At 37.4% G+C, this 16,739-nt stretch overlaps 1 protein-coding gene across 1 annotated transcript; it reads right to left on the bottom strand.

Annotated features, from left to right (window-relative positions):
* Positions 1 to 3,130: 3,130 nt before the first annotated feature.
* Positions 3,131 to 9,936, bottom strand: LOC124160897 (cuticle protein 7-like). The gene is made up of 3 exons (XM_046537014.1): positions 9,788 to 9,936; positions 6,309 to 6,362; positions 3,131 to 3,997 (listed from the first exon to the last, which is right to left on the bottom strand). The coding sequence occupies exons 1-3, from the start codon at positions 9,803 to 9,805 to the stop codon at positions 3,467 to 3,469; spliced, it is 603 nt and encodes a 200-aa protein (XP_046392970.1). The 5' UTR covers positions 9,806 to 9,936; the 3' UTR covers positions 3,131 to 3,466.
* Between the last annotated feature and the right edge of the window lie 6,803 nt (positions 9,937 to 16,739).

Raw genomic sequence — 16,739 nt, 5'->3', positions numbered from 1 at the left:
GAAAGATAAAAAGAGAATTTAATGTAGGCGTCAAAAATAATTTGCAATTTCTAATATATGTTCTACCATTATTTTTAATTTTCCTTATTTTCGCAAATAACATTTAACACAGCCAACGGTACACATGCGCCATAGTTTAAACTTCCTTATGTAAACTGGCTGGTTTAGTTGAGTTTGATACTCAACGGTAGCGCTGTAGTATATGTGCCTTCGGCGCGATCATATCGTGGTTTCACTCGGCGTAATGTCGTCGCAGCATTTCCAAAATTATTAAACTATTATGTTGTGTTAATTTCATCTCGTGACTTGACGCAATGGAAGGGGTGAGGGAAAATAGATTATCCTAAAATGTTACGTAAATTTGAACTATCAATGCTAGATGTAGGATTCATACATCTATGCGTTAATATTACAATTTTAAAAAGTTATGCTCTTATGTGCTGTTAAATGTGACTTGTATCCTATTTATCCAAATATTATCTAGAATGAATGCATACAAATCAGTGACCAGCAATAAGGGGACTCAAACGACAGTAAAATGTGGGAGAAATTAAAATGTGGGAGAAATTATCCAGTTTTCTTTCATCCTAGAATTGCGTATTTTTAGAAAGAAGCTCCCGGTGAGAAGGCGTTCCAACTAAGGTCAGATGCGAAGTGAATGGAAAAGAACATGAATCTTCCCATTTTCACTCTCATTTGAGGAAAAGCCCTTGATTAAGGTCAACGTTCTTCAAACAATTTTGTGGAAGTGTCTGAGCGGCGCCTTGCATGTCAATCTTCCTCATGAAAGGATGAACCAAGCTTTTCACGGAAGAGCTTTACAATGGCCTTGCATGAAAGTCTTTTCGGCCCTCAAATGGCATAGAGCGATGACCCGTAAATCCTTTCTTTTTGCCGAAGAATTGTTCCTTTGTTATTTTTAACTGTCTGTATATTGTCATCACAGTTTTGTTTACATGCATTGGATTTTTAAAAGGAGTGTTTTTCACACAACGCCCCCTTTTCGGGTAAGCTTGGGGTTAAATGTCAACTTCTGAAACATAATGGAACTGTGAAGGAAAATCCTGTCATTATTAAAAAATAGTTTTGGATTCATGATTCAAATTTTAGACTCGCGAAAGACTCATGTTCGATTCAAAGCTAGGAAAAAATGATAGAAACACTTCATCTATCAACTCAGTGTATACAATAATAGCTAAGTACCATGAGGTCTACCTTGATTTATGCCTTTGTGAAATTATCCATTTTAAAAATACGAAATGAGAAAGATTATCGCTCAAACTTTATTAAAAACGTTGCAGTTTAAGGTATTTCAATACATATACATAGTTATCTTTAAGTCGATATATTTCCTTATTATCCACAGCTTTGGTCTTGAAATTCTGCAAATAGGTTTCCGTAATTTATCTTTTAATGAATAAAAGAGCAAGATCACTACTAAAAGGGCGCACAGTGGACTGGCTACACTCATAAGATCTTCATACTACTCCGCAAGCGGCCTCAATAGACGTGTGGCAGGGGGGTCTTTGAACAAAATCCTTTTACAAGTGAAAAGATAATGCTCCAAAGAAATTACACCAAGCTTTTATTTCAGTTCTTGATTCAGCGCGGAAAAGAATTTTCGTACATATCCGAAAAAAAAGCAAGCAAAAGAAAAATGCGTCATCCAGGAATCAGTCTCAGATCAGCTGCTTGGAAGGTAACTGTACTAATAATTGTACCTTCGACGCCCTAAAATTGTCTTTCATACCTTCGGTTGGATAACCCAATCTGCATATTTGCTTTATTATAAATTTATTACATTACCTTACAGTGAATGAAATAATTAATTTGGATATTTCCGGGACCCATGGATTTTATGACCCACTTTCCTTCGATTTTTATAAAAACTTAGCGAAATTTTTCATTGTGAGATTGAAGGAATGCGCGCGGGTGCCGGTGGGATGTGTTTCACGTTTTAGGCCGGTTTTTATGATGAGGATAATCTCCTCCAGTGAAGGCGTCAACATGGTTTTGTGTTTCAAGAACTTAAACTGCAACGTTTTTTATAGAGTTTGAGCGATCATCTTTCTTATATCGTATTTTTAAGTTACGGAACGGTGTGACTGGAATATCTTGAATGATATTGTTATATGAGGCTTTTTGAGATAGAAATTATTCATTAATGCTTGATAAGTAATACGGCAATATTTTCAGCCATTGAGAAAATGAATTCATTTGAAATAATGCATGCCTAATTTAACTACATTGCATAATTGGAGATGGTATTTCCTTCTCGTGAGATTTTATGGCATCGTTTTGCTCTAAAAGAGTTACAAGATATCACATTTAGATCACTGAGTTTTTGCTATTTATGTACTTACTGAAATTAAAAAAACTGAATAACCTATTTGATGACCGGACACCTGCCTCAAGGATAAATCATTTCAACGCTAAATCTAGTGCTGATTCAGAAATGATATGCCCGGATGATGATAATGATGTGTATTGTAACATTTTAACCATCACATATATTTCGATGTCATTTGTATAAGAGCACTAAAACCACCAAGTGGTGTGATTCACCAGAGTACGCTTGCAGAATAAATTATAAAATACTAGCTTCAACGAGGTATAAGTACCCTTAAAATTAGATTTATTCTTGGAACTCAGCGTCATGCTACCTCTAACTTATCTTTTACTGAAAACAACAGCATGGCAACAACAAATAGGGTACCTACGCTTTAGAACACACAGTGAAGAGACTACACTCGTAGCGGGCATTTCACTTCAATTGAATTTCTTTCAGCTTATGGATACGGAGCTTCAAAGAAATTGATGTTGAAGTGTATCCTCTGACCTACACGCGACTGTGGCTGTGACTTTTATGTTGTTCAATTTCAGGATGATATTTGAAGTATGAGGGTAGTATAAAAGCCTGCAAGATACACCGTTTGAAGTAGTGAGATACCCTCAGACAAAAATCTCCAAATTGCGAGGGAACCCATGGAAAGGAACTGGACTCTAATTACCCCGATTATGAATAAATTCACACCACCGTGCCATATTACCAATGCATGTGCAAACCAACTTTTAGGCTGAATCACTGAGTGTGGGAAAAAGGGAAATCAATATCAAAGGAAACACAATATTCAGATGCACAATGTCTTTTTTTATTAATATTTTATGAAAGAAAGGTACAAGCCCCGTATGGGACCAAAGAATATCTTACTGTGCAAAGTATTCGTAGTCACAAGATGAGCGGAAAGTTCAGATAGCTTGTCAGGCTTCAGGCCCAGTCTAGAACCAAGGCCCTTGCTTCAAAAATCAGGGAGAGGAAAAGGACACGGTGGTACATCTCGGATTGGCTGGAAGAATCAAGGAAAAGGTGAGCTACCTTTATGATGATTTTTTTAGGGTTGGGTTATAGGAAGTTTGGAATGATGGGAAAGGGACGATGATGGGATAGAATTTCCTAAGACGCAATTTAGTAGTGGTAGTATGGGTGCCTGTAGCGGAGGTGGTTGTGGGCATAGGGGTACACGCTGTAAGGGTGAGCAGCGTGGTAGGGGTAGGCTCCGGCGTGGTAGGGGTAAGCACCAGCGTGGTAAGGGTAAGCACCATAGTAGTATGGGTTGTAGTAGGGAGTGGGGACGACTGGAGCGACGAGCTTGGTGGTGGAAGCTGGAAGCTTCTTCTCATCCTTGGCTACGACTGCGACCTCGCTGCTGGCGGCCGGGACAACAGCGGCCTTGGCGATAGTCACTGGAACAACGGGGACTGGAGCTGGAATGGCTCGCACCGGTGCAATGGCTGCTCGTCCAGCGGTGTTGGTCACCACAGCCTCGAATCCACGCTCGCTGTCGGCCCTGTACTGAACGGTCCTCACGACGCCATCAGGCTGCACCAGGCTGTACTCTCCTGTGACAACATCACCGTCGCGTTCCTCAGTCTGATGCTTGTCGTCTCCGGTCGCTGGATCGGCAACGGCATAGGAATAGGAGTACTTAGGGTAGACCTGCAAAAAGAGAGTAAATGGTACTTTTATAAGCTGTGGGGATAGGGACTAAAATATTTGAATAATAATATCGTCTTTATTACAAGCAAATTTATGGCTAGATGGCCCTTTCTTACAGTTAATTTGTCTGACAATCACATATATCCATGCTCTGTGTGGTGGTAAATCCATCTAGGTGGCATTCGAACTTCGACTTCTAGGTTGGCTGCCCCCGACTCCGCCGAGGCCGAAATGTGAAGTTGGTAATAGTTCTTCAAAATTGGATATCAGGAGATTCTGTAGGTTTTTTTTAGATTTTTCAGGGACTTGGAAAATCATTTACAGGCAGCATTAAACAAGTGGAAAACATTGATTGCGAAACGGAGTGAGCAAATTGAAGGGATAGCCCGTATTATTTTTCACTGGTGTTATTCTCCGAAGCTGCAATGGAGGTCAGGGGCGCAGCCAGGAATTAAAGCTGGGGGTGGGGATTTAGGTGCAACTAATACCGGGGTGTGTGGGGGTATGAAATGCCCACCAGGATATGCGGTAGGGGCGAGATTAATAAATTGCGGAATTTTAAAATAAACAATTCAAAATGGCGAGTTTTACGGCTTTCTGAGGGATATTTTATTTATCCTTACACTATTCTATTAGTAATATCAATCCAATTAAGTAAAATGGATTAAACTTAACTATTTCTCTGAGCTCTGGGGGGGGGGGTTTAAACCCCAAAAACCCCCCTCGCTGCGCCACTGATGGAGGTCATTCTTTCGAAATTCCATGAAATATTTTTAAAAAGGTATGTGGTACGAATTACATCGTATTGAGTTCAAGCGCGCGTGAATAAGGTGGTTTCCATTGGCATTCTTAAGAGGGCATCAATGATTTAAGACTCGAGTTGGGAAACTAAAATGCTAAGGACGGCCAGATGTCTCGAAAAACCGGAAGGTGGCTCCGCTGAGCCTTAAACTTCATGCCCGCGGAAAGGTTGACTCGTGAAACGCAAGTGTGACGAAATATGCTCCTGCTAACATACATGATGGCTCTAAGAGGACCTCACTAATAAAATCCAGTAATCCCTGAAAAATCTCATCGATTTTCAGCAGAATATTTGCTAATATGCTATTCGAATTTCATGAGTATAATAAATGCTTTGCGCTCTATTTGAGCAAGTTGAAGTGAGACGGATTTTAACGTATAAATTGTTTTCAAATGAAAATATGAAATATCGTACAGTTAATTTTCCAGAAAAAGGCCATTCAGTTCCTTTAGTTTACTGTGCTGCTGAACTATAGGTCAATTTTTGTTAAAAAAAAAGGGTACAATTTCGTAAATTTGCAATATCGTTTTCTGCAATTTAGAAATTAATGAGGGATATTACAATATTTTGATCAGCTTCTTTTTATGCATTGGAAGTCACGGTACATGTTTGAAAAATATAACTTTTTGAATGATTTTTTTTTCGATGAAAGTCAGGATCCTGTACTATTGCATTTTAATGCGTGTGATTAATGCTTTGCAATTCTTCTGGGCAATCTGAAGCAGTGACGCCGACTCCATGGGGCCTGAGGGGGCCCGAGCCCCCTCAAAGATTCGTTTGGGGGGGCGGAGCCCCCTCAATAATTCAAGAAAATAATTAAGTTATATTATGCTTTGTGAAATCACAAAATATATTCGTAATTTTTATTTCCCATGTTTGACGATAGTTACCTTTAAAATAAATTTAACAATGAGTGTTGAAACAAATAATTATAAGGTTAAGCAGGTTAACTGAATGAAGTGGTGTGAATCATGGTAGTGTTTCGGTGCTGAGACACACTTTGAATTTAACCTCTTCCCGGGGCAAAATCTCCGATATGGGCCCCCTCAATATTTTTTATAAGTCGGCGCCCCTGATCTGAAGTGAGATGAATTTTGCGTAACATTTGTTTTAAAATGTAATTTTGCAATACAGCACAGTTACTTTTTCCAGTAATCAACTCACTTATTTCCTTCAATTGAGCATGTAAATATCCTCTATGTAATTTTTTATTTAAAAAAGTACGATTACATAATTTAATAATGCGCTTTCCAATTCTTTAGATCTGAGTTGGGCATAATTGCGCATTTTATTGTTGTAGCCACACAATGTATCAGTTTTTCATTATTTGGAACATCATTGAATGTAAAAACAATGCAAGATATGTGCAAACTAACGCGCCTGCATTTGGGCGTACCTATAACAGCTAATTGCTCTTTGATATTTTGCATTGGATTCTCATTTCTAATTTTTATGCAATACAAGTTATGACACATGATGAAAAAGGTGTACTATTTTAATTGAACTTACCGGAGGGTAGTCAGGTTCCTGTGCAAGAGCGACGGCGACGAGGGCCAGTGCAATCTGTAAGAAAAAGTTTGATGTTAGAAAATCACAGCATTAAAAGACTCCTGTTTCATTTAACTTGTGGCTTAGGTATTCTGAGAATTTCATAATGGTTATTAAAATATATTTACACGGGTACTACTTAGGTGAACAAAAACATTTAAATGAATATAATTATTTTCCTGTACAAATTATTAGTTTGAACGTTGACGTTTGAGCATTAAGCTATAATTACAGTTATTGCATGACGAAAAGCCACAAAATAATAATTGGGATGTTATTAAAAATTATAAACCGCTCTGCTCCTTTTTAAATGCCAATTCTAACATTTACAAATACATTTACAATTTGAAAAAGCTTTGCGGATTTATTATATACAGTTAATTTATATGGAAAAGAGAATTTAAGTGGGCAGGCTGATTCATTAGATTGTTTCATTGATATCAGGGTTTATTCAAATGGAACCAATCCAAGGTTTAAGAAGCCAATTACAAGTGAAATTTTATGCATAATCAGAAGAAGTCTCTGCGTACTTTTGTCGGGATGTTTTTGAAGAAATCACTATGGATTTACTCACCATTTTTCACAGAAAAGGAGATTTAAATTTCAATGAGTTTTGATTGGCTTCAGCTTAATAACTAAGCGTTTTAAAATGCTTAGCTTGAAATTTAATCCTTATCCGTTTGTAATAATTTAATCTGAGATTTTTGTGGATGACTGCATTTGATATTTTACGAAGAAAAATACTGTGAAAGCTAGAATTTGAAAGTTTTTCGCCCGAAAACAGTCAAAGAGGTTGAAGTTAAAGCTATGTATCTCAAATGATGAAAAAACATGCATGCAAAACATAGTTCAGATGGATATGGTTTCAAACGTGCCTTGAAATTTAATAAGCCTGCATAGCTTGATGAAAGTGATTAAGGGAAAAGAAGTTTCTGTTGAAAGATGGATCAGTTAATGAAGTGAAGCAAAAATGGGATCATTACTGAAATTTTTCAATTTTGTGAGAACAACTTCAATTTCATAGTACATTTTATAAAAAAAGAAAAATTTTGGTGTCGGATTATGTTAAAGGAAAACTTATTGGCAAAGAGTGTTTAATTAAAATTATTTTTGTACTAGTTCATAAATATTTTTATGTGACAAACTAATGCATTATTATTAGACGTTATAAACAGTATAAAATCTTATATATACTATGAGGTAAAATTATACCAACAAATATTGTGCCGCCACTCCCTGTCTCCAGAAAAATACGTTTTCTCTCTCATAGCATGTTATTCTAAGGCCGACTTATGCTGAGGGAGACTAAAATTCCACATTATCTTCTTCTGTGAAACCATACGATTCGGAGACTGAGTACACAGCATCCCCGGAGTGTGATTTGTGGTTTTCCCTGGATATTCATTGTAAGGTTCTCGGTATAAAGAAAATAAAAGGGATAGAGGGAAAATTCGGAGAATTTTGAGAACTGATTTTTGGGTTGAAGCATTGAGCGAGTTAGTAATTGAATTTAATATGCATCGACTACGACGATTACTTTAGTGATTGAAAAGCTACAGGATACACTAAGGTATCTATTCGTACTTCAAGTCGGGATGCACACATCAAATCAATGCAGAGACTCCGACAAAATAGTATGGCTAATCAAGAGCTATGAGTAATTTTAGTTTCCAAACATAAGACTTCAGCAAAAATAAAAGTTCTTCGGTGGACACTAGGTAGGTAACTTTGGAAAGATATGCAATCAAAATGCCAAAAATGGAGGTTGGAGTACGTGATTATAGCAATTAACTGCATATTTTGACATTTCTATATTATGTAAGTTAATTAAGGATAATATCGGATATCAAATAGGAATCAATGCTCCTAATGTGTAAGCACTGCTGCATTGCAGTAGAATCGCTGGATAAAACGCAAAGGACGCAAGTATTGTAGTTAGTATCAAAGGTATTTTTGGTCGGATAATTTCTTCAGGATGCTGGACTAGGTTTTCTTTTTCGATGGTCTCATAATGAACTCTGGAGCACCAGTAAAATAAAGTGTAATTTCTAGCTGAAATTTTTGTTGGAAAAATTGTAGATCGCACCATTTATTTTAAGAGAGAAAACTCTTTGTGACACTGGGTTGAGGAATCGAATAGGACGTTCTCTTAATAAAATTCATATAGTCCGTGGAGTTTAGTCTATCATTTTAGCTGCATTTTCTGTCGTATTAGGCGTACTAGTACCAGCGAATTTAGTTGGGGCAATGTTACAGATTACGAATTAGGGTAATCGACGCTATTCTCTAAATTACCTTTTTAGTGACAGTAGAGGAAAATCGATGATATTTCGGTGTTGTAAGGTACAATTATAAGGTAACTACTTGGCACTAAGGCGGGCAACATCCTTATGATACTGAGTTATTCTTCCAAATTCGAATCATCAAACGACGTTGCACGTTCAATTGAGCACATTTCAACGAGTACCATAAGCGTTCGTGATATTTTTCAAGTGGTTCTTACTAGAAAGAACAAAGCTACCAGGTAATAAGGCGGGGCAATATATTTAAGATATCGGGTTTAGCTTCCAAATTCTATTTCACAAACGATCGTTGCTATTTTAGCGGGACGCAGTCCAAAGTGGTACTCGTAAGCGTTAGCGGTATTTTCCACGTGGAGCTCACTAGAATGAACTAAGCTTCCAGGTGCTAAGGCTTGCAATATGTTTAAGATACTGAGTTTTGCTTCCAAATTCTATTTTTAAAGGAGATTTGCAAGTTTAGCGGGGCACAGTCCAAACGATTCCGTTAGGGTTAGTGATATTTTCCAAGTGGTACTCAACGGAATGAATTAAGCTTCCAGGTATGGACAATATTTTTAAGATACTGAGCTGCTCTTCAATTTGTACTTCACAAATGATCGTTGCTATTTTAGCGGGACAAGGTGCCAAGTAGTACTGTAAGCGTTAGTGGTATTTTCCACGTGGAGCTCACTAGAATGAACTGATTTTCCAGGCACTAAGGTTGGCAATATGTTTATGATACTGAGTTTTGCTTCCAAATTATATTTTTAAAGGAGCTTTGCAAGTTTAGCGGGGCACAGTCCAAACGATTCCCTTAGGGTTAGTGGTATTTTCCAAGTGGTACTCAATGGAATGAAATAAGCTTCCAGGTACGGACAATATCTTTAAGATACTGAGTTGTTCTTCAAAATTCTATTTCACAAACGATCGTTACTATTACAGCGGGGCACAGTCCCAAGTGGTACTCTAAGCGTTAGTGGTGTTTTCTACGTGGAGCTCACGAGAATGAACTTAGCTTTCAGATGCTAAGACTGGCAATATGTTTAAGATACTGAATTTTGCTTCTAAAATCTATTTTTAAAGGAGCTTTTCAAGTTTAGCGGGGCAAAGTCCAAACGATTCCCTTAGGGTTAGTGGTATTTTCCAAGTGGTACTCACCAGAATGAACTTTGCCATGTCGGACGGTGTGGTTCTTCTCAAAGAGGATCTAGACGAGTAGTTTGCGGCAAGGAGGAGCCTTCGCACCGATCTGCTGGATCAGACGGTTGGTTGAGATGGCCGTGGGACCGATGATGTCCACTGCTCCAGTCCGCGGGCCTTATATACCCGAAGATTCCGCCTTCTCCCTCAAGCCTGCCCCGCCCCCACACGCAAGTGGCCATCAGTAGGCCCTACCCCCACCTCCTCTGCTCCTTACTGAGCCACCTTGTGGCAAAATATCCACCTCGTGTGTATGTGTGTGTCGTCTGTCTTGAATTCCATCCCATTCCAGCAGCCTTTGGGCTGGACGCCGCGGAGACGGTACATAAGGGCTCATCCCGCGACCGACCGACCTCTGGCCCATCCCAACATCCCCCTCCTCCCAACTTTACGGTCCGCTCTGACGGGCGAGGGCATCTGGTCGGAGTCGGCTAGCATGGGATGGGATTTCGCCTGAATTATACGAGCTGGTATGCATTTTTTTTGTTGGCTACTTCTCATTGGGAAAAAGAAAACAAACAGGTCGCTTAAGGGTGGTGGAATTGTTGGTTACCCTTCACAGGGTAGGTAGAACCTCATTGCGTACATTATTTGACTATTTTTTCAGGATAAAGCCGCAAGATACTCGAGGTTCAAACAGGCTCGATGCATTGCATAATTGCATTTATTTGGTAGCATTCGTAAAATGCTGCTTTTGTCGCAGTGATAAAATATTTGTTATTATAACTGATGACTTCGGGAGTGTATGAAACCTTTCCACTATGCTAATATATTTGAATAAAAACACAAAAAAGTTACCTGATGCTGCTGCTATGCAATGAATCCCGGGTTGTAGATTTTCAAATACCAAACCAAAAAAGGCTTATTCTTTCATTTTTTTAATTTGTATTTTACTGATTATTCAAGCCAAAGAGTTTCATTTTCACCACCTAGCCGATTCATAGCCGATTTATATGACTAGAATGAGAACTGTGATACGAAAAAGTATTGATTGTTGTAGATATATTTAGTCTGTAGTGTAATGTTCTTTTAGTTTAATTACTCTTTCTTGTCCTTTAGTTTAATGTACTTCTGCTTTATACTCTTCTACGTGACGATGAAGGAAAATATTGATGAAGAATAGTGGAATTGTAAAATATTGCTCTCGGATAAAAGACAATTAGATGCAGTTGAATGCTTTCTTGAATGTGTACGTATTATAGATTAATTAAGTGACAGTGTGCTATAGCTTCCAACAGCGCATTGGAATTTAATGATCCCCATAGATTGTTGAAGTCTTAGCTTTACATGGTGGACTGGTGATTATATACAATTTGATGTTATGCTTAAAAATGGAGGAATTTGTTTTCTAACTGAATTCTATGGTAGCTCAATTTGATAATAGCAAACCGGGAAGATATTCTCCCAATCTGTGCAGTTCACTCTGACTGGCGAGTAGGCTAGAATGGGATGAGATACCAGCCGGTATGCATCTTTTTGCTACTTCTCCGAGAGGAAAAGAAAACAAACAGGTCGCTATTAGGGGTGGATTATTTGGGCATTGTTTTCTGGGTGTAGAGACTTTTAATTTTTACATTGATTTTTTATTCGAGATAAACCCGCAAGCTACTTGAGTTGTAAGCGGACATAAAATTATTTATTTTTACATTTCTGAGGTATTCATTCGGTAAATTTTGCTATTAAAATCATTGAAGGATAGATATACCAAAAAAAATTTATACCTCTGATGCCAAAATGCTAACTTGATAATGTCAGTTTACAGTGATAAAATATTTGTATTTACAAGTGATTAAAAACTGTAAGTGATTTTGCCTGCAGAAAAGTTTAATTACATAGTACCTTTATGATAAAAAAAAGCCGCTTTATTAAGCCAGTAGAGTGAAAATTGTGATATAAAACAAAATTGATGGGTGGAGGTATATATTTCTCTGGAGTATCCTTTTACTCACTACTCTTCCTTCTCGTTTTGCGAAAAATGAAAACGCTCAGATTGGTAAGTTTTGGTGGAATTGTAGGATAATTGTCTCAGAGTTGAGAAACTTTGCGTCATTAAATGGTTTCTTGAATGAATATGTATTTGAGATAAATCGACGGGTTGCTCTAATATTCAACAGCCTCTCCACACTTTATGATCACCATAGAATTTTAAAGTCTCTGGTTTACATTTTCTAATGATGTTTATGAGTCATATTATGCTAAATTTGCTCCCAAACGGAGAAATTTGTTTTTATAATGAATTTTAATGCAGCTCAAATTGATAATGGTATTGCGTGCAAAATATATGCTTCCAATTTATATGGTTCATTCTGGAGGGTTAGGGCGTCTGGTGTGAACCGACCAGAATGAGATGGGATTTCCCTGAATTATTTTACCTGGTGTGCATTTTTTTGGTTATTTCTCCAAGATAAAACGGAAATGAAACTAATCGGTAGATGGTGGTGAAACTGTTGGATTCTATTCCCAGAGGATAAGGAAATAATGACATTTTAAATACACTCTTAGTTAAATACACTATTAGTCAAGTTTTCGTTAGAGAAAGAGTGGTGAGATGGTCTACTTTTTAACGTCAACTTATCATGATATGATCCAAATATAGTATAACTCTGGTTTGAATTAGGCAACAAATGTTTAAAAATTCATTCCAAGCTTCATTAATCCGAAAATTGTGATATCTCTTTTGTCATCAAAATTGTGACATCAAAACCCGAAAATTCTGACATCAAAAATTATGCTCGGTAGTTATTGTGGAGATTCAGTGAATTCAATTAATTGTAGCAATTAAGCTGTCGTAAAAGTGTTATTTTAGTTCATTTATGATTGAATGGTGCTCTAAATGATAGTGATGATGGGAGATTTTCAGCATGGAAAAACTTTTTAATAGCTGAGAATGCCATGGAAGGATGGCGGAATATGAAGAATTGAGGAAGGAAGGATACGCAGCAAAAAGGAAATTACGTATTATTGAATGCTTTCGTGGTTGAACATGCATCAGCGATAATGCAACGAGAATCTTGAGTTTTTAAGATCCCCTTAAAGATCTGACATAAAGGTAGATTTTTTGTCAAAGCTTTATATTTCTGTAATATCATATTTTATTTCATTTCCTAAACATTTGTGAAATCTCAGTTTGTAAAATGATTTCTATTTTATAATTGCATTGAATGGAGAATTGACCACTCCCAACTCCCCTATCACAGTAAACCGTGAAAGTTGGGAGGGATATATGTTTCACGCATTGCCATTATCAAGTTAAATTACCATAAAAATCATTTTTTCAACATTTCGCTGATCTTCCATGGAAGGGGAGCCTGCTCCATTCCCTGAGCCCCCATGCACTTCGAGATTATTTTTCTGGGGATTTCTGAAGGCTTCCAACTAGTTTCAGTACCCAATAGTCACTAGCGTTCAAACTTGGTAGTTTGATAGGAAAAAGGAGCCCGATTCACTTATTAGGAGACACGTCTTAGTTCTAGGTCTGTGAGTTGCTAAGCCTGAAGAAGGGCGCCTGTGGGGCTATATCACCTGCATATATTTTGCAGCCATTTTTTGTCGGGGGTTGCATAAATGCAGATCCTTTTTGTTAGTATGTGCTCTCTATTGTTAATAACTAGAAAACCAAGGACCATTAAACTCTTGAGCAAAGACTACCTTATAATATCACAATGCGAAGTTTGAGTGCGATCTGGTATTGGTACTGGGTATCTTCCCTTGATAGTTCTAATCCGGGACCCGCGGGTCGACAATCGCACTAGCCATCAAGCTACTACGCTCTCCCCTATGCTAGACATAGGGAATCGTACTCTATTTTCTCTCCGAACGAATAGTGATTAAATTCGCTGCAGTTAGAATGACTTTAGCTAAAATAGTCTATACTTAAGCTTAAGCTTTTATTTTAGAGGGCTTTTGGATCAAGGCCATCGACCATGGCATTTATATTTTGTACCAAGAGAAAAATAAATGACTGAAAAAAACATGACCACCGTATCATTAGAGAGTAAAACCATGTAAATATATTCGTCATGAGCACTTTGTGTTGTCCGAATCATTGTTGACGAGTAATTTCTTCTTTTTGGCTCATTCATCACTGCTGGCTCATCCCTTTTAACACCTACCCACGCTCGTTGTTCTCTCACTTTAGGTCAATGTTCCAGCACTGAAGGCTTGTGAAAAACCTCTTCTATTTGGGCTTCAAACCTTTTGCACCGCTTAAAGAATCTCCTCTTCAAGCCTCATGCGAACCATTGTTGTTCGAATGAATCAATATCATCAAGCAACGCCTCAAACAATTAATGGTATGGGTAGAACTTTTTTCTCCCTTTCCTAAATCCAGCTTTTCGTAGAAAATGGAACCTGATATCTAAAACAAGGTTGTAGTTATGACGAATTTCTTTAATATAATTGAATATGTCCATTGTTTTGCGAATTTTTTACGCATCTGTTTATGAAGTGAATACATTAGGCTAAACTCGATATGATTCAACTATGGTTTGCATCGAGTTCAACTTGCTTTAATAAAAAATGTAGGCGCCGAAATATTTTCATTTGAAAAGTTTGTCATCGGATTCCTACAAAATTGATTGATACTGACTTCGCATCTTCATCTCTGCTATACTGTGTTCATCAAACCTCAAATCAAGAGTTGCGGTTTTGACCTGATATGTTTCCTCCCTCTGTGCAAATTTCAAAAATAATTGTTGGAATAGCAATTTTTGCGGGCTCATTCTCAGTTCCTCGTTATTTATTTGCATCTGAATCCAGTAAATTTATATCTACTAGAGCGAGAACGTCATTTTTTAAATATGGCACAATTCTATTAATTATTTTACGAAAATAGATGTGTTATGGATCACCCCGTTCAGCTTGTCTTAATATTTTAGGTAGGCTAAGTGTTTATAAATAAGTTATCTTTCATTTTTTATGGTAAATAACGGCACTAAGGCCAATCAATGATGAATATTTCTCGCTCTCTTACCCTGGAATCGCGGTAAGTTAAATTTCATGATGGTTTTGCACTTTTATTTTATTTTTGATAAAGCAGTGATGAAATGTCATTTTACCTACTACGTGTGTAAATGCGTAAACACATTCAGAATCGAAATTGCACCATGAAAACACCCTAAAGCGTACTTTAGTGCGAATGATTATCCAGGACGCAGCCCTTTAAGGTTCTTCGCCGCAGTTCTCATTTCTTTAATCTATTTTAAGCATTTTCCCACCACGTACTTTCACAGGTAAGTGCATTGTATCAACACAGCTAATAGCTGGGTAAATAAAGTATGATCTCCACGATCATATCGTACGCAATAGGAATCTCTTAAATTGGATATATCATATTGAAACTGATAACAAAAAATTGGCAAGAAGTGAATTGCATGTCAATCTATGTAATTTATATTTTTTAAATAAATCAACTATATCAGTCCCACAGCCATGTGCTCATTTGATTCATGATTATTCAATTATTTTTTTAATGCTAACATATGCATAGTAATTCATTTTTTCCAAGTATTTGCATTTTTCACATACAAATATTTACATTAACCAGTAAGAAGAATTAAATCATGCTTTGAATGCATAGTATTCCAAATTTATTATGTATTACTAAAACTCAACTGCACGTTCTTTTTTAGAATAGGTTCCTCTAGTTCATGATAGTATTAATCATGTTTTTCATGTTTTTATTCTATTCATGAAAATGTATCAATATATTTTCAATTATAGGGAATATTTTTACAGACATCAAATATTCGCCCTGAGGGTGAATCAAATCACGCCTGTCAACGAGTTGATTCAATCTCGAAATATTAGGATAGCTCTTGCTATATTTCGACATATACGACGCTATATTGAGCACTTATATCTGAGGATGATTTATGGATTAATATTTTTCCCTTGATTCGCGAGCATGTTACAGTGACCTTCAATCGGGTGTGGAAAGGGTGGGTCAGGTCATCCAGTCCTTTCTCATCCCACAAAGTCAACGGATACTTTATATTCTTCCATCTTTTTTTGTAGTCGAGGGTGGAGGAGTCTTGGAATGTCTCGCAAGCGTGCGGGGTGAAAAAAATTCAAGATCGCTTTCTCGGGAGCGAGAGGGAAATACTACGGAACATTTTTGCCGAAAAAAAAGGCGGAGTTGAAAGAGCGAGTTTTCAAATATTTTTGCGAGAGAGGAAAAAGAATTCCTCCGAGAAAAGTAAAACCGTATTCTTTCTTTGCTTTTTCTCCTTTTATCATGTTTCTCGTGCATAACAGGAGGATGGGTAAGGCGTGTCAACAGAAAGAAACGAGGGAAGAGATCCGGAATTGAGGTCGGGCGGTGTACGGATTTCTTTTTTTTTTTTAATGCTTAAGGGCGCAAGGGGGAATTCTTCGAAAAGCGTCGTTTAGTCGAGAGATGGGGCGAGTGTCGCAAGGTCGTTTGGGTTGCGTTAAGGGTTGTCAGCTGAGTGGAGAAGATTCCTCCACTAGAATCTCCTCAGAGCGAATCCGGATGCCTTACTCTCTCTATGCTTGGTTAGCGGAGTTGCTGGAGGTTGTGTTATCAGCTGACGATGTTCACGTACAAGGGTAACAACTACTGCTGCGGAGACATCAACGCCTGAAACGGCATACGTTGGCATTTTGCACTAGAAGTTCGATTATTTTTATAGTACAATTTTCGAAAGCCAAGCAATATCTAGTAAAAAAACATACTCCATCACACAAAATAAGATTAGGCTTGAAAATTTTGCACAAAGACTTCATACGTATGAAATTAGTAGAGCACTATTGATATAATTTAAGTCATTCTCTATCAGGTATGATTTTTTTGAGTACCTATATCACGTATGCATGGTATAGTGATATTTGGTACAAAAAAGTACATAGAATTAATTCAAGCTTAAAATGTACCTATTGTCAATATTTC

The sequence above is a fragment of the Ischnura elegans genome, chromosome 6, assembly GCF_921293095.1.
Source record: "Ischnura elegans chromosome 6, ioIscEleg1.1, whole genome shotgun sequence".
In the NCBI taxonomy this organism is placed as follows: domain Eukaryota; kingdom Metazoa; phylum Arthropoda; class Insecta; order Odonata; family Coenagrionidae; genus Ischnura; species Ischnura elegans.
Note: the sequence above shows the minus strand (reverse complement) of the source record. Positions and strands in the feature narration are given on the sequence as shown.

Excerpts from the sequence above, each read along its gene's own strand:
- LOC124160897 (XM_046537014.1), bottom strand. Across the intron at positions 3,998-6,308 it reads AGGAACCTGACTACCCTCCG|GTCTACCCTAAGTACTCCTA; the intron begins GTAAGTTCAATT and ends CTCTTTTTGCAG.